This window comes from Ostrea edulis, chromosome 8 (assembly GCF_947568905.1).
Source record: "Ostrea edulis chromosome 8, xbOstEdul1.1, whole genome shotgun sequence".
In the NCBI taxonomy this organism is placed as follows: domain Eukaryota; kingdom Metazoa; phylum Mollusca; class Bivalvia; order Ostreida; family Ostreidae; genus Ostrea; species Ostrea edulis.
In genome coordinates this window covers 46,316,816-46,336,590 of record NC_079171.1, presented here as the reverse complement: position 1 = coordinate 46,336,590, position 19,775 = coordinate 46,316,816, and the positions used below count along the sequence as shown (strand labels likewise).

Here is a 19,775-nt window from a genome sequence, read left to right as displayed (position 1 = left end):
TATTTCTATTCAATATTTTCAATGCGCCAGTGTATACAGTGTTGCTAGAAGAAACTGTAGTTGTTGTTCATCTGTTTTAATATGACGACCCATCACATGAAATAAAATTTGAGAAATCGCATGGTTTTCTGTGGGGCAGATGTCTGTACTTTTTATGTTATAATATGTGAACAGTCCGACTATATTTTTTTTTTACGATTTCTTTTATTTATGTAGCAATGTTGATATTGCTTTTAGCAATATTCCATTGTCATTCGCATATGATATTTTTATCTCTCAACTGATTATATACTTAAGAGCTTGTTTTGTGTATGATCAATTTCTAATCAAGGTAGACTAATAACAAAGAAGTTGATGTTACAGAAGTTCCAACAGTCTTGTTTAAAGTAAGTTTTTCGCAAATGTTGTAATCGTATAATGATCTAGTTTGTGAAATAAACATATCAATGGGTCAAATGTTGTCTGACGTGTTTCATACCGATTGTTAGGCCGTTCTTTGCGCATTGATTTTGACAGTGGATTACTTCATTTACCTGATCAAGATATGGGTCTCACAGCGGGCGTGACCGGTCTACAGAGGATGCTTACTCCTAATTGGCACCCGATCTCATATATGATATGTCCGGAGTACGTGTTTGCCCAACGTTGTATTTTGCATTCCTTGAAGTTAAGAGATTAATCTCTGTTCGCTATCTACACCTTTCATTGACACTAGCGTGAAGTTTGGCTGTGACATGTTGATGACTATCGGAATTATTTTACCAGGATAAGAGGTTTCAAGTAAATGTAACACATGCTATGTAAAGCCAACGATATAGAAATCTTCATATTTTAATCATAATCAAATCTTAATTTTCCTGAAGTCAATCATTTACTATAGTTCATTCCGACAGATTAGATAATAAGCAGCTTTCACATTCAAAGAAAAAGAAATTAGGGGTGTATGTTCTGATTTTTTAATTTTTAACATAAATGTAATTTTAAAAAGTGTTTATTTCCCATATGTAAGTTTGTACATGAAGGTCAAAATAATATAAATATTGATACCATTTAATCTTAATGTATATCATCAAATCGGTTGATAAAAGTTTGAATATTCTCAACTATTTCGAAAGAAACACAGAGAAATAGTATTAGGGAATATTTTATTTAAAAACGGAAACATAAAGAAAAAATAATTTGAACATTCCTTTAAACATCCTTAATAATACTACAACTTGTTTAAGAACACTTAAATTTTTTCCAAAAAAAAGTTATGATTATCTGAAATGTCATTTTTACGCATCAGTATTAAAATGTATCCAGTTAAAATCGCAGCGGAACTTAAAATGATTCATTTTAAAATCAGCAGATGCAGTTCGAAATATTTCAAACTTACAAGTGCTACATCATGTATACCGAGGAAGTTCAGAGAAAACATAACAAAATACGGACGTCACACAAGACTGTCTATAAAAAAATACTAAACATAGGGAGCCAAACATGATTGGATGAAGTTTAGAAACACAAACAATTCTTCCCAAATTAAATGCAGAATGCATACTTCAAGATTACATTAGCTTTACCACAGATCACGGAACTTGGGGTACTCCTGGGCCCTATCAGAGCGAACTGGTAATCTAAAAGCGGACAATAGAGCCCTTGTCTATAAGATGTTTCCCACACGCATTAAAAAAACAACCGTCCATGCTTATAAAACAATTTGCATTGAAGAAGCTAAATTGATTCATAAAATGGTGTATTAATATGATAGTGGTAAGCAAATGAAGCAAACATGAGTATTGTTATTAGATTTTCAGTTTCCGTAGAATGTATTCAAAGCCAAACATGTTTCTATAACATAATATTCACATGTGATGCAGTAGCACCTGTCATTGTCTTCGATGAGAGTGTTCAAATACTAATATACAGTTTTATTTTGATCTATAAGCATACAAATCCAGGTCTCATTCTTTTAAACAGCGTTGGCATATTGGTGGAGGGCTTCGTATGTGTTCGGTCTGTCGAGGTCTCCGAGTTCTGCATAAGAGGATATAACCCTGGTATAAATGAAAATTCAAAATAAGTTCTGATATTTTGTTATGACATATATTACATCACATTGAACACAATTGTAATAAAGCAGTGAATGAATGTAGTACATACTGGTTTTCGCTGTTTGGTATGTCTGGAAATGAAATAATTCTGTTATCACATTTTACAGTTATATCTGTACAATGCTTGGTTAATTCCTTTAATAGTAACGTAATTATGCATCGAACAAATGTACCCTGGATTAAAAAGAACATACTAACATGGAGTGAAAACAAATCATAATAAAATAGAAACGTCAAATCAAAATATATCAAATGAATGTAAGAATTTTTTTCTATATAATTAAAAAACAAGAAAACGTCATTGACAGCAATGGATTGTAATGCACACGTTGATAAACAGTGATCATTGTAGATGTCATTATGTCTCAGTATGAGAATTCTATATAACGCGGAATCTGATTGGTCTAGTGTCAGGGGTGATAAAACTTCATTTATCCCTCTCAAACATCATACCTCCCTATCATATTTCACCACTTGGACAGCCTCATGCATTTTCCATAAATCTAAAGGCCGGCAATTCGGTATAAAAGCAGCAAAGCGGTGAAAATTGTGGAAGATAAGAATATTCTGGTTAAGATTAAGCTGTTGTACTGAAATTTTAAAATGGGTTTGCTTGTTCCCCTCATAACTGTGCATATATTGGCCATATCTATTTGAGATATAAATTCTAATGAAATTTTAAGTTTGGCTTAAAAAATTGAAGCAGGGCTAAATTTTTATTTCAAAGTAGAAATTGGCAGTTTGTGAGTGTGATTATCTTTTGTTATTGTTTACACCGGGTTCGGACACACATATTGCACGAGCATTCTTGTCTACTTCTAGATAAGAGGGATTGCACCAAAGGAAACATGCAATTAAATCACTGTATGACGTGGGGAAAAAAATACTTACTCACATATCATTGGTAAATCCAGATTTTATTAATATATAATCACATTCCTTCAAAAAATTGGTTAATTTTATAAAAATAACTCATAATTCAATCTGATAACTGTTTTACAGGGTTTCCGGTAGCTTTTTATCTCGACTAATGTCAAGTATGATGTTTATTTGGTTAAGGAACAATCTCCTAGTTCAGTTGTGTAACTCCCATATTATCTCACCAATAATAACAAGTGTCCAATTGATCAACCATCACATTAAACTTACTCTCAATCTGGACTCTTATGTGTGAACATTACAATGTCAGAAAAGGCAATCACAGATAGGTCTCCAAATGTCATAATGGACAAAGTGTTTCTTAATAATCCTTCAATGCACATGTCCTCCATTACACAGCTACAACACCCCACACCCCCACCCCAATTCTTCTCAAAATTGAAAGATACTAACAGGAAAATCATAAGTAATAGTATATCATATATACCGATATTTGTGTATATTATCTAAAAAATACATGTTTTAAAAGACATGGATAAAACAATGATGAATTCATTTTGTAGTTCCTAGGGTGAAGTTTTGTCAAAGTATAAACATACCCTTCCAGTGCCTCACATATGGAGCAGAGTGGTAGAAAAATCGGGAAAACTTAAGTTCATTTTGATATATGCATGTCAGTCTCCCTGTTCAAAATATCGTCTGCTACAGAGCACGTGTAGAGACGAACATCAGACTACTGCTTCTAATGATAACACTGCTAAGTCCTTCCCTCTTGCCATATATGCTTAATTACCGTAGGGGTGTAACATTTTTAGGCTATTCTCGGTATTTAACGGCAATGTAGACCAAGTGTATTGTGACGTCACAATAAGTCACAATAAGTCAAGAGTCATTCTACTTTCATAGTTCGTAAGACACAAAATATGAGGGTCTCTGATACACAGTTGAATCACCTTGTTTTGGTCGATACACAAAACAAGCAAGTAAATCAGCATTCAGGGAGATTGGAAATACAAAACCTGGTTATCGCTGTACATGCATTTCGTTGTTTGCACCTTCCAATGCGTTGTTGGCGCGGTATTACCGTTAGGGAAATCTCAGCTACATAAAATGTATAGATGAGCGGACTCCAATTTTAAATGCATTTTTGTAGTCTTCCTTTGTTCCGGCATAATAAACAATTTATTTCATGAATGTTCGGGAGATATGAAAATTTAAGCCAAGTACTTCGTTACTAGCTTGGAAATACGGATGCATATTTAATTGCTGGGATAAAATTTAGAAATTAATTTGCAAATTAAGGATGATATCTCCCTCGTGCATAGCTCTGATCCTTGGACGAATTTGGCTACAGTTTTTGGCACTTTAGTTTTCCTTTTAGGTCTTACAAGTTTTTTGTCATTTTGAATTTCCAACATTTCGGCTTGAGCATCACTGAAGAGACATTATTTGTCGAAATGTGCATCTGGTGCATTAAAATTTATACTGTATAAGTTTTACATTATGACCCCTGGGTCGATGCCTCTGTTGGTGGACTGTTCGTCTCCGGGGGTCTCTACAGCCTAGTACTTAAGTATTTCGTTACTAGCTTGAAAAATACGAATGTATATATAATTTCTGGGATAAAATTTAGAAATTCACATCAAAATTAATGTTTATATCTCCCTCATAAATAGGTTGATCCTTGGACGAATTTGACTCTATTTGTTTGGCACTCTAGTTTTCCTTGTAGCTCTTACAAGCTTAATTTAATTTCGAATTTCCAAAGTTTCGGTTCGAGTATCACTAAACAGACATTCTTTGTCGAAATGCGCATCTGTTGCATCAAAATTGGTACCGTGTAAGTTTTACATGAATATGATTTTCCTTTGGTTTATAAATATCCATATATCCCTTGTTATCATGCAATAAATGCATAATATTCAATAGTACTCAAAATGCAGCCTGGTATTGGGTTAAATGCTGCCTGGCGTTTCTCAGACCAATTGGCAGGTCATTCTTTACAATCTGACTTTGACTACTGACTATTTCATTTACGTTATCAAGAGGGTTTACGGTGAGTGTCACCGGTGAACTGAACATGTTTATTTCTCATAATTACATGTACCTGATCCCACCTCTAGTGTTTAAGGGTATGTGTGTGCTCTACCCTTGATTTCAAATTCATTATAGGAATTATGGGATTGATCAATGTTAGGTATATTCACATTTCCATAGCGACACTAGCTATTCCATGCGGTGACACACTCATCATTCTATTTCCAATATTAAGTTACCTGAAAGTCCATGCACTGTAGTGTGGCTATTAGATTTTTCTTTTAATCTGAAACAAGAAGAAAAATAGACTGTGGTTTACCTGCATAATGGGAAAATAACTGAACATACCTACTATCAACAATTACACTAAACATGATAGTCACCTTCTTTTTACATTCTGGGCTGAAATAAAAAAATATATATATCAGATTAATAAAACTTTAACTCTACCAAATTCAACTACATGAAATATATGGGGAATATAAGTAACAAATGAATTTAGGGAAGACATATGATCCAACAGTTGGGTTCTAAAAATTAATTTATGATTTTAGACATTTTACGACAAAAAATGTATTCCCTTCATTCTTTTGGTATATAATATTCTACTTTTAAACAAGGGCTTTAAAATATGAAAATTAAGAACTTATCAGAATTAGTTGCTCTTGTTGATAATCGGTTTACTTACACTGGTTTCTCCTCCACAACAGGAAGTTTACGACACTTCCTGTGAGAACAATGACAACAGACATTACAATGCTGACGATGACCATGCTGTTGTCACAATCAGTGGTAAAGGGTTGCACATTTTCTGTAATGAATATCAACAGTATAATCACACACAAAAGGTTAATAAGTTTTGGTATAATGCTGATATATATATATATATATATATATATATATATATATATATATATATATATATATAATCTTACAAAACAAACTACATGTAGTTAACGTTCATATAAGAAATTTACTACTCTAATAAATGATATCTTTAATCATGTAACATAAGACTAATTTGTTGCTTCTAAAATTAACAAAATGCCCATGCATGGGATACTAAAAATATTGCTATTATTGATAATCTTTCAAACAATATCCTATAATCATTATGTACTCTATATTTTTTGTTATTGTATATTAAATTGAACTTGTTTCATATATTATATGTACCATGTATGGTTTACTAGATCTAAAAAAAATCAAATAGAGCGATATGTGTACTGAAATATAGTAATTCCTTTGTACTGAGGTGATAGATCACACCAAGGGGCTACATAACTATGTCTCCTACCTTGGGTACACTTGTCATTACTGAATGTACCAGTACATCCCCTCACGCACGTCCCGTTGTTTGAAAAGCAGATTCCATTTACACAATGCGAACTACATCGTTGATCACATGACTGACCATAATGATCTGAGCTGCACTCTGGAATTACAACAAATCATTTCCATTAACTTTCCATGCAACTCTACACTTATTCATATTAATTTGCTTTACGTCCCTTCAGGTATTCTTCATAACAATAGGATGTATATTGATAAGTTTAAAAAGTGTGTAAAAAATCTTAACAAAGAAAAATGAAATCAAATTAAAAAATATTGGATAATAAATAGTTCCCCGATTAAATGAAGCTATTGTTTTTGTGATTACTACACAGATTACAAAAGGATAGGTAATTACCTATAAACAAACTACAAAATAACCTATTTTTTTACCATCACATTTGTCCCCTTTCCATCCAGTTTTGCATTCACAACGTCCGTTGTTCTGATCACAGTCGGCAATACATCCAATGTTGCAGTTTTCACTACAGTTGACTCCAAATTTACCGAAGACGCAGCCATGATCACACATACCAGTGTACTTATTACATCCACCTGAACAACCCGGACTGCAGGGTAAATCACACAGTTTTCCATATTTGTCATTCGGACATGTTCCCTCACAATCGCCGGAGTGCCTATTGCATCCAGATGGACACGTTGTACAATCATTGTTACAAATGTCTCCATAAAGTCCACTTTTACATCCTGAAGTACATAATACATTTACAGAACTACAGACGCGATTTTTGCAATTTACGTTACATTCATGAGAACAATCAATTCCTTAATGTGTTGAATCACAAGCTATAGAAGAAAATACTATATATATATATATATATATATATATATATATATATATATATATATATATATATATATATATATATATTTATCATATCATATAATATATTCTGAATTTAGAGTAACGGTGACAGAGCACGTAACGAACGATTTGTTTGTGAAACACTCTGTCCTCGATTGTACAAAGAAAAAAGGTCTTGTTACAAGAAGTGTGTATTTGAAATATTAGACCAAAATCCCTTACAATTAAAAAGATTGGACCAAGTTTAGAGTTTTCAAATTTGGGTCATACTCCAACGTCAAGGTCATAAAACATGGCAGTGAAATTAATGGTCATCCCTGATAAACGCATATACATGTACAGAACATTAAATCACTGTCATGAATAGTGCAGGGATATTGTCTAGGTGAGGCTTTCTCAAATATCAAGGTCACAAGGTCAACTATTTTGGTATCAAAATAAAAATATTATCACATGGAATGCGTATATTAGATATGAGAGCACATTCACTCACCATCCAACGTTATAAACAACTTAAGGGCGTTCGCATTTTGACATTTTATATAATTGAGTGTAGTCCGGTTACTTTTAAAATATTTTAATTGATATCCTCTATATTCCATATACATTTTTATCTACAAATGTGACGAAACCCTTCCCCGACGGTCCTCGTTGACCTGAATTGAATTTTTATATTTCAAGCTGTATGCTTAAATCATGAATGATTTATTAAGAATCAACTTCATTTGATGGCCTAAAAGAATGAAATCCTTGATTATAATGCAAATAATTCAGATCTGCATTTTCGTGCTATTTTTTTTTTTTACAGTATATGTGTAATCGTAATTCGTTTTTGAATTTAAAGATATAGCCTATTCGATGAGTACAGTTTCTGAATAGTTTTGAATTTTATAGCACACGGTAATTGTAGGATATATGCACTGTATACTTGTCTCTAATATCGCGGTGGTCTAGAGATAGAGCATTCGCCCCTAAAACGGAAGGTCGGGGTTCGAATTCCAGCCGCGACAGACCTAAGGCGTTAAAACAGGTAGTGACATTTCCATCGTCAAATGCTCGTCACGCTAAAGAACTGTTACTGTTAAATGGACGTAAGCGCCGATCATAGGCCTACATTTGAAGCCCTTCATCGTTCTTTGTGACATCCCCATATGATCGAACATTTTCTCATGCGGGACGTTAAACAACATACAATATATTTTTCTTTTAGTGGATATAGTAGAATAATTGAATCCATCATTTACATTACATGAAATAAATATACGTTTAAAAAACGCGACACGTGATTTCCGTTAAATTCATATCCCAAAGGCCCGTGATTGTCAGGTCTGAATGTCGAGCGTTTGGCGAAGGAACAACCACTACCTATGTTTACATCTTAGGTTTGAAATGTTTCTGTCTTGTGTGGTGCTTGAACTTAGGAGGTCACGGTGACGAATGGAACGACCTGTCACTGAACTAGTACTGTGACTGGTCATCTGTGTGGAAGGCTGGGGAATATCTTTCTGAGACGAGGTTCACTTGAGGAGTCTGACTTTAAACCATACTGCCGGGATGAAATACATGTATCTCTCTAGAACTAAATTTAACGAGTGGTTCGCACGTCAGAACTTGACACCCAGAGGGAAAGTATTCACTCTATAAAAGGTTTGATGCCGTACCATTTCGTCTCTTGCGGTGACCAATCTTAAAATGCACTATAAACCGTGTGATGATAAACATAACCTTTTACATTTATCTGTTTTGACATTATCAAACAGTTAATGTTTCATCATTTGTAGTTTTGAATAAAAATACTGAGTCAAACAATTAAAGTGACCTTTATCTTCATAAAAGATTTGGCTTTCTTATGATTCATTTATTCCCCACAATGATTTTTGTCTGTGCATAAATATAAAGTCTCAATGTAAGCTTTCGTCAATAAATAAATCTACAATATTTAGTTTGTTCCTATTATACACATTGCGACCAGGAGACTATACGAGAATTAGTAACAATTATCCTGATCAACGTACTAGTATTGCACTATCTCTATATTTCCAATAATATAAACAACTTGATATCAATCACTTTAGTAAATCTTAACTTACTGTCACACTGGTCCCCGGTCCAGCTTGGTTTACATCCTCTGTGACATTTTCCCATCTGTTGATCACACGTTCCCTCAGCACAGTTTACGCTACAAGTTTCTCGGCAAGACGAACCAAAATAACCGCTGCTACATCCAGTGCATGTACCGGAAACTCTGTTACAACGTCTGGGACTACAGTAAGGACTACACTCGTAATCACATGTATCTCCATAATAAAAATCAGAACATCCGTTCGTGCATACTCCATTGTTCTGTATACAAGCATTCCCCGAACATTTTGCGTTACAAGTGTTTTCACATTGTAATCCGTACCGTCCTTGTGTACAGCCATTATAACAAGATCCATTCTTTTGATCACACACACCCCTGTTACAGTTTTGTGGACACGAAGTGTTACACGTTTGTCCCCAGTAGTTATTACTACAGTCGTTACAGTAACCACTGGTACTATCACAACTTCCACCCTGACAGTTTTGTGGACATATTGATGTACACGTTTTCCCCCAGTATCCGTTAACACAGCCTTGGGTACAATATCCAGTCGTGGAATCACATAATCCACTGATACAATTAACACTGCAGGGTACCGATGCTGTTAATTTGAAATGTTTAATTATAGTTAGACAATGATAATGGAGTACTACTGGGAAAATGTGTTGTAAATATCTATGGACGTAAAACAATAATTCTATTGGGAATATATAAATATTGTTCAACGAGAGGAAGTGTAATACTAATATTGTAAAGTTAGATAGACAAAGGTTGTTGAATTCCTCTTACGGCAGACACCGCTAATGACGTCACATGTTCGACATCCACTGCAATCTCGACATCCATCACCATACTTGCCAATCTCGCATCCTTAAAAACAAACGATGATTTGAAGTGTTTCTTATCAATCATTTTCGATTTGCAGTTTGTTATTTACCTGTGATATAATTATTTTTTGATTACAAAAACGAATGAAAGACGTAAAAATAGAGAGTGAGCTATAGGCCAATCCGAAAACATGAGTTATCTTTCTTTGACCCGGAACGAAGTGCGCTTGTGTAACACTAATTTAAGACTTCCGGGTAGTATATTCGAACAGCACCATCATCAACAGTGCAGAAAACCACAAAGATATTGCTGTATAATTGTACAGCAACCATGCCAACGAATATGTCAACAATAAAGATCACATCGCATGTGTCTAAACTTTTTATTCTTTTTTTCAGCAAAATTAATTTATTCCATGCATAAAACACCTTTACAAATGTTTTAAATGAAACAACCTGTGTAGTTGTCGAGTGTGAAAGCGATGAAATTCAAATCTTGCGATATGCATATTTTCTTCGATATTCTATGCGCTATTTTCTGTGATGTCATACGCGACCTCGAGCGAGAAGATTTGAAAACAGTTGTTAGCCATTTCATAAACAGATTAGATTTAATTGACAAGAAAACCAATTATCACATTAACGGCTTGTAAATAACACTGCATTATGTGTAATTTATGACGTTTAAGGGTGCACTTGCTGTCAGTAGAGAGGATTTAGACTGTTTATTTTTCAATTTTCGAAAGAAGTTATAAGGGAAAAGACTTGAATATTTTTTGTCGGCACAATTACTTTTCCATAAAAAACCCAGTAGCATTTGTCCTTGTACTTTTTCATAAAAAGCACTTAGGCAAAGACGTAGATAAACTGCGAGAAAATGGAGATATCAAAGCTAAGCACTGTTACATATAGGCCTACGGTATATGCATTTCAAATTCAATACACACTCGCACCAACTGACCTTCACCTTGTAAAAACATATAGGTAGAACTCGTGCTCGCAGTTTCTACCAACTTGTTGTTTTAAAAAAAGTTAAACATACAAAATAATTGCACTTTCACCTATAAATAATGAAATATTATATTTCCTAACTTTTAATTCAATCATTATGTTTTAATTCATTTCTTTAAAGAACGCGTAAGTAATGTTCAACAGCAGTAACCCTACGCCTCGCTCCCACTTCCTAACAACATATAGAATAAAAAATAATGATAAATAAAATTGCTTTAATAGAATGATTTGAAAGTATTGTGATTTTCACTATAAATTTGATCATATTTACCTCTTTTTTTTTGGTTTCGATAGTAGGCCTAGACCTAGTTGTCAATGATACATCGTATCATAATTTAGGCCTATCTAAGTTATCCAAAAATAAATTTAATAATAATTGCACTGTTTATTTTAGAAAAAAAAAACCAAACAGCGCTAATTACTGATGTTTAAAGGAATAGAATTACCGAATAATCATTAGACATCACTCCCATGTTTACAAACATTATTTACTCGCAAATGCAGATTTCATACTTGCTCTCCTCGCTACATTTGGGTCGCTATTTGTATGCACTAGTGGCTAAAAGATATGACTTGGGGAATTTGTCAACATCGAAGTAAATATTATCCATGGTAAATAGATTAGGCCCAATTTTTTTTTAAATATCTAACACTACTTTTACATTAAGTTGATCGACGAAGGTCGCTGATGACGTCACTGTATTACGTGACTACCTATCTAATTAACTAGGCTTTTTGAGATTTGGGGCTTAGATTTCGGCGAACGAATTATTACAATTAATTTCTATAAGAATCAGAAAGACAAAATGCATTTAATTTTGTATACTTTGAAAACACGAGATGTGTCCTTTAATAAAAAAATCGCAATGCATAGGGTTCCTTCATAAACGTTAAAATAACCAAATTTGCATGTAAAAATAATAGAAAATTGATGTTGTCAATAAAGGACCCTCCACCAATAGAATGTTCTATCGTTAAATTGATGCAATTTACTACGGGGGGGGGGGGGGGGGGCTGTCGCGAGACACAGTTACATGTAGATCATAGTAACTACCCTCCTTCCGGGATTTCACGTGTTTTATGACTGAAATTAGTTTATATCATATATTGCATAACTTTCCTCAGGATCTTTACTCTGCACCTTACATTAGAGGCCCCTGTTTTTAACACAGTTATATTTTTAATAACATGTCAATGGTTGCTTTTTTCAATATCAGTGTAATACATTCAGCGATGAAATTGCTGACATAATATACGTTTAGGTATGTTAGACTAAGAATTTTAGATTCTGGAAAAGTGATCCACCTCCATTGATTGGCGAGTAAAATTGAATCCAGTCTGTATTTATAAATGATAGGCCAATGACAGATTCCAGCAGACTACTCACAAAATCAGCGTCAAATACAAGTATATCCATATAGAAATGTATAGTCACAAACCATCTTTAAACTAACATTTACACATCTTTGAAAATAAAACTAATTAAACCCCTGAATTTAATATATAGGGATGTACCTGAAAATATAGCCATTTTGGGTAAAAAAGGTGGTTATACTCATATTATTTCGTAGAGTTGTGGCAACACCCCCTCTAAATCTGTTGACATCATTGTAATTTATGTTATGACACGATGCGTGCCTACATAATCAAACATCGCAAGGGGGCTAAACACAAATAAAAGAGAAAAAGAGTGAAGGTACAGAAACGTCAAAAGCATTTTAAACTTATCCCTCAAAGAGTACATCTGAGAGTGGCACCCCCACCCCGGAGCACACCTATGGAACATAATTTATATCAACTGAGCAATATTTGATTATTTTGATTTTCTCCCGGTAACAGATACACTTGATTTTTGTCCAGATTGAAGGTAACGCATTTTCTGGTAATTTGATGTAAACGTCGTGAAGATACTGCAGTCGGAGGGTCTCGATCTCTCTTGTATTGTGCGGCATCGTTCTCTTTAATTCCTCTGTCATTGATAAATCAACACCAATGCCTCGCGGTTGCTACGGTTCTCGATCAAATGTCTGCATAGCCGTGAATATTGGTCTAGGGTGATTAGAACTATTTCTGAACGAAGATGATATTTCACAAATTGAAATTCTGGTGAATGTTGTATTTCCTCAATATACTGTTCGACAAACGAACAATTTTTTCTGCGATGTTATCCCTCTCAGCCATGACCCATCATTGAAAAATCAAACTATGAAAGTCCCTTATACTTGATGTACACTTCTCGGAGCCAGTCCCTTGTGATAGTTTCAATCTCGCGGGTATTGTCTTGCATGCGTTTCTTTAATCCCTCCCCCATGATATGAATCAATATCATTCCATCGTCAGTATAAGTGATCTAGCTCACATACTTGAGTATGTCTGAATATTCGTCTAGGGTCATTAGAATCACACCTGATATGAAATACCTTTTAGGAATTCGAAATACCACATCATGTTGTCTTTTCTCAATACATTGTAACACAGGCTTCTGCGCTTTTTCTGCTATGTTGTCACTTCCATCCATGATTTGTAAATGATGTAAAAGAATGCAAGTCCTTTCTTCTTTTCCTATGATTTTTCCCTTTCAGTTATGCTTTCTTAATGAAAAAAAACAAAACAATCATCGTTCTTTAATTAAACGTATCATTTCCATGAATCCCCCTTGTAAACATTCCTGTAGAATGATCTCGATGTCTCGCATTTGATCTAGGATTAATTTCTTGAGCTCCTCGCCATACACCTAGATCATTGATCAATCACCCGGTATTTGTGCCGTTAGATAACGATCTACCACTTCCACACATCGGATATCGTCGATTTCACATAGATTTTGGTAGCTGTATACTAAGACACAATCCGTGATATAAGCAAGATCGCTAACCTTGTGTTAAAAGTTCAACCCATAGTGAATAAATAAACTAAGAACACAAGAGCATTTATAGTAAAAGGTCGTGTGGGTACAGAGAATATTCTAGATTAGATGTAACTATTTTTTTTCAAGTTCATTTAGTGCACTAGCACGCGCTGTACCATACAGAATGTTCTAGATTTTTCCATCACTGGTTTTTCAAGAAAAGATGATGCAAGCACGCGCTCCATTCGAGAAAAATATTCTAGACACTTTACTGACTATCAAAGCAGAACAACATTCGAGATCCAGTCACTTTATAGAAGACATGGCTCAGAAACAACTAAAATGTGTCGACAAAGCTCAGAAGAAAGTACACCAGCTGCTACAGAAACAGCGCCACAGAGAGATTACCTAACTGAAGAGCAGCGACAGCAAGCCTACATTGCTAATCAAGTGAAGATGGCAAATACCTCGGATTTCCTCCCTAGCCAGAATCCAACGGACCCGGCATTAGGCTTTTATTTTACTGAGACACAGCTACGGGGTTAGAGTTTGTCCAGTACACTCCTCCCACTGAGAAGATTTTGCCACCATTAAATTTGCACGGGATTGTTAATCGAATCAACGTCCTGACTGATGAGATATCCAATCACACGGGTGTCCTGGTACAAAAAATCGAGGAAATAACAGAACCCAGAACCTGTAAAGACTTTACAACCAGGCCTAGGAAGGAACTAGCCAGTAACCCTTGTTTTACGTATGGGAAAACGGGGCATCGGTCGCCAGATTCCCCTCAGAAAGCCACGAAAACCAAGGAAAAGGTCCTTTTTTACAAGTGTGGGAAATTAGGCCACTGGATCAGTGTCACAACAAAGCTCCCAAAAGATGTGTATATTCGTAAATAACATACGCCGTGGAACACGGAGGACACGGTGTATCTCCGTGGATTTTTCACCGTGTCGTTTCCACAGAGGGGTGTATAAAATCCGTGTCGTCTTTACGTAGTATTTTCTATTGGTTGATAAAACATTAATGTAAATCAGTTATTAATACATGAGATGTATTATTGATGCACCAATAAAACATTTTTAGAAATTTTTCAATTCTTGAGAAATGTATTTCTGTTGAATTATTGAGTAAATATTTGTTTTTCAAAACTATCACAATAAAGGTGGTTTCATAGAAACGTATGTAGTATATGTGGGTTTTATTAAACATTTGATAATACACCGTAGCTTTATAGAATTTTTTACAAATTTATTTGGAAATTTCAAATATACCTCTCTTTAATATATGATAAATCATATGGCGTATCGCGTTTTTTAAAGAACTATGCCAAATGTCAAGGTCACTTAGTCATATAACATTGTACTGTTAACGTTATATATAGGGTCTGAGTGTATATTGTGCTGCGTTGACTAGTATTCTGTTTCGAGCACAACATCCGTCGGATTATAGATTAAGCGAAGCAAGCAATAGACTCAACTGAGGTTATTACATAGAGACCCAAGCAATGAATGATGTATATCATGGAACCTACCGTTAACCTGTATTTCACAAATTTCCAAGAAGGCTCCAGTTACAGGATCATCTTCAGGAGCATCATATGTTGTTTCTACAATGACGTATCTTGCCGTTTGTTTACATGGAATGTCTATTATATAGTCAGGTAATCCCGTGGATCGGTCGGTATAACAACGAGTTCTCTCTGACGTGTTAGTCATTGTAGCTGATGAGTTAGAGACGTCCAGATAAAAATGTTTAAATCTGTATTGTAACCAATTATCTGTAACGTAAAAATAAAATATTTATAACGAATTTGCAGATGTATGATTGAAAACAATCATTGTAGATATGTACGTCAGATAAGACTATCTAAATATCCATTGCTTCTAAGAATAATCTCCATCACCTGCAAGGTAAAAAATCAAACATATGTAATGAATATGCAAGTGTATTATTATAAGAATCATTGTAAAACATCAATAGTCGGAAGTCCAATGCTCTGTAATTGAAAAACATCTTCGGCCTGTAGTGTAAAACAAAATTAAGAATATATAATGAATGTGCAAATGCATGATTGTAGCAATTATTGTAGATAGATACGTCCATATAAAAATGTTTAAATCTGTATTGAAGCCGGTAATATGTAGGGTAAAAAGGAATAAATCATTTATAATAATGAATAGTCAACGCAATGAAGGGAGTTGACGAACAATCCAAAATGTCACAAAATAATAATGTTATATATACTGCTTACATATTGTAGTCAAATCCTACAGCGGCTCCAACACTCTTCAACCACAATCTGATTATATTTACTTAACTATCATAAAATGGCTGAAATATTGCCAATAAGGATTAAAGACCATACAATCAATCAATTTAGCAATGTATGTAGGTAGAAAAAGGTGTCTTGAAGGCGAAAAAGAAAAACAACAGTGAATAGATCTAAGTTTGAAAATATGCGCACTATCATTGAAACAAAATTGCAGTTTGATAAAATAATATGATTATAATCTACCGATTATAAAGTCTCCAAAACAAAGAAGACTGGCTGTACAAAGTGGATTTTTGTGAGTACTACTACTTTCCTCCCTTGGCAATATATATGCCAATTCTAACTTAATAAAAAATTCTAGATCACGAAGAGTTTGATTTTTTTTAAATCCCCATTTATTCCTTTAGTAATAATGTTGTCGCTTGCCCTTGCTCTTAGTTTGTAGGTCCCAACATCCTGTCATCATTTTTTATAATCTCATATCTCTATCAATTCTGGTTCTAGAGTTATTCAAGTTTTTAAAATCAAGGTCAAAGTCACTGGGGATACTAATTTTGTCACTCCACCCTGTTATCATTTATGAAGATCCATGTCTCTATCAGTCCTAGTTCAAACGTTTTACCAGGCTTAGGTTTAAGGTCAGAGGTCAAGGTCGCTGGAGATACTTTACCTTGATACCAATTTGTAGATCCCATCATCCTTTTATTATTTCTAAAGATTCCATCTCTTGATCAGACCTCTTGTTCTTAAGTAATACCAAGATTATGATATAAGGTCAGAGGTCAATGTCACTGGTGTCACTTGACCTTGATACTTGTTTGTATACCTTATCATCCTCTTATCATTTCTGAAGCTCCGAAGTCTATCAATTTCAGTTCTAAAATCATATGAGTTTGTATGTTCAAGGTCAGATGTCATGGTCACTGAAGTCCCTATACCTTGATACCAAATTGTAAATATCATCATCCTTTCATCATTTTTGAAGACCGCATGTCTTTATCAGACCAGGTTCTTAAGTAATACGAATTCTATGTTCTAAGGTTAGAGGTCAAGGTAACTGGACTCACTTGACCTTGATTCTAGTTAGTAGGTCCTCTCATTTTCTCACAATTTCTGAGATTCCATGTCGCTATTTTTCCCGGTTTTAAAGTTATACCATGGTCACTTCAGAGGTGAAGGTTGCTGGAATTACTTGACATTGATACTAATTTGTAAACCCTGTTATTCTCTATTCATTTCTGAAGACTCCAGGACTTTATCTATCATATTTGTCAAGTTATATCTGTTGAATTTTGGAATTGATTTTTTTCCATGGAGATCTATGTTAAACACCACCCCCATTGAATCCCCCAAAATGTAACATAAACCCCTTCAATCTGAACACAAAAACATTTCCGCATATCTAGATACATTGGCGTATCATATCCTTGAATATATATTATTTTCATCAATTGGTTACGGGGAACGGTGTCGGACAGTTTTAGGCGCGATAAAGAAGCGGAAGAAGAAGATGCAGAAGAAGAAGAAGGATAACTAGAAGATATGTCTTTGAAACAACGATTATGTCTTCCGTAGGATTCAGAAATATATGAGATATGAAGGTAGAAAAAAGCATTACACTTTTCTGGATTTATAGATACAGAATGTTGAGAAGTGCCATTTTCAAGAGATTAAGTATCTCAATATCATATCAATTTTTAACATAAATTCGGAGATATACTTAAAATACTTTTAAACACTTCTGGCCACCCTATTTTAACGACCAGTCCTTTTTTTTCCCCTTTATATCGAAAGAAACGGTATTGTGTTTTGAAACAGTTTTTGTTCAAAAACTTTTCAGAAATTCTCTACCGTTTTTGATTTGGGGATCCAGGTTAGAATAGGTCCTCAGTACCACTTGTTTGTCGTAAGAGGCGATTAAATGGGGAGGTCCTTCAAATGAGACCGCAAAAATCGAGGTCCCGTGCCACAGATAGTGTGGCACGATAAAGATCCCCCTGCTCAAAGGCCGTAAGTGCCAAGAATATACCTAAATTTCGCAACCCTTCACCAGTAGTGGTGACGTCTCCATGTGAGTGAAATATTCTTTAGAGGGGCGTTAAACAATATTTAATATATTTATTTAGGTAAGTATTGTCAAAGGGCTGAACCTCTAAGTCCATAAGGGGAACGTTTAGTGAAAAAAATGAAAAGTACATTTGTGAAGAACGTTATTCTGAACAACTTTTGTTTAATAATGCTTAACAACATATATGTCTTTTTCATGATATATGAGATCAAAAAATTATGGTTTTGGTCCTTTAAACCCCCAATTAGCTAATACATTAGATGCATAATGATATGTTTAAATAAGGATATTTAAGATAAGAGGACTTATATAGAGGATTTATATAGACAGTGCCTATTATGCGTTATCATAATAAAATATTGTTTAAATTAAATTTAGATAAAAAGTTTCGATTCTCTGACTTATATCAAATATAAATAGCTCAGGAGATTACTTCAAAGACTTTAGATTCTTCTGGGCCCCTTATTTGAAGGGTCAACCCTTTTTCTGATTATAAAAGGAAAGGTTTTTTGTTTTCATACATTTTTCTTCAATACGTATTCAAAAATTCTTTACCGTTTCCAAGTTATTTAGATAAATATTATATAGAAGTTGACGTTCTAACTCCCAAATGGGGGTGTTTAGCAAAGAAATAAAAAAAAATGCATATCGTTAAGAACATTATTTTAAACAACTTCTGTTCAATAATGTTTTTCAAAATATTGGTCCTTTTCTAGAAATAAGAGGTGATATATTTATGACTTTGGCCCTTTTGTACCCCTAAATTACATAATATTTGACTTAATTATTGATAAATGACGGATATATTGATAAGTTTAGATGAGCATCGTTAATCTTAACATTTTCCTTTTATGATTTATAACAACATATAAAAAGTCCAGGGGATACACATCAAAGGCTTTATACTCTTTGTCGGTTGTTTCCAAACATTTTTGTTCAATAAACATTCAGAAGTTCTTTACCGTTTTCGAGTTATTTAGGTAAGTATCTTTAAGGGACCGACCCTGTAACTCCCTAAAGGGAACGTTTAGTGGAAAAAAAACCCTCGAAACATTTATTTTCTGCACAACATCAGTCTGAATACTTTTGTTCAATAAAGTAGTTGTCCTTTTCAAGATATAGAAGATAAAAAGATATGGTTTTGGCCCTTTAAACCCCTAATTATATAATAGATGGCCAAAATAATGATATCTTTAGATGGGGATCGTTAAGGTGAACAGTTTCGCGTCTCTGACATGTAACACAATATAAATAGCTTAGGAGATATACTTAGAATACTTTAGACTCTCCTAGGCCCTTTATTAGAATGACCAGCCCCCTTTTTTTTGCTTAACATCAAAGGACAGACCTTTTCTTTTGAAACATGTTTTGTTTAGTAAGTATTCAGAAATTCTTTACCATTGTCGAGTTATTAGAATATATGTTTTATAGGGGTCGACCCTGTAGCTACCTAATGGGAGCATTTAGCAAAAACATAAAAAGTACATACT

The 19,775-nt window shown here is 34.1% G+C and overlaps 1 protein-coding gene across 3 annotated transcripts in view; it reads right to left on the bottom strand.

Annotated features, from left to right (window-relative positions):
• Positions 1-1,226: 1,226 nt before the first annotated feature.
• The window catches only part of LOC125663286 (platelet endothelial aggregation receptor 1-like), a 65,196-nt gene continuing 46,647 nt past the window's right edge, over positions 1,227-19,775 (bottom strand). For all 3 annotated transcript variants that reach the window (XM_056146246.1, XM_056146245.1, XM_056146247.1), the window contains exons 3-12: positions 15,477-15,722; positions 10,043-10,123; positions 9,261-9,854; positions 6,738-7,052; positions 6,310-6,447; positions 5,701-5,823; positions 5,396-5,414; positions 5,252-5,298; positions 2,146-2,167; positions 1,227-2,039 (exon numbers count right to left, since the gene is read on the bottom strand). In XM_056146246.1, coding sequence (XP_056002221.1) covers positions 1,955-2,039; positions 2,146-2,167; positions 5,252-5,298; positions 5,396-5,414; positions 5,701-5,823; positions 6,310-6,447; positions 6,738-7,052; positions 9,261-9,854; positions 10,043-10,123; positions 15,477-15,722 — 1,670 coding nt within the window. In that variant the 3' untranslated portion in view covers positions 1,227-1,954. The remainder of the gene's footprint in view (positions 2,040-2,145; positions 2,168-5,251; positions 5,299-5,395; positions 5,415-5,700; positions 5,824-6,309; positions 6,448-6,737; positions 7,053-9,260; positions 9,855-10,042; positions 10,124-15,476; positions 15,723-19,775) is intronic.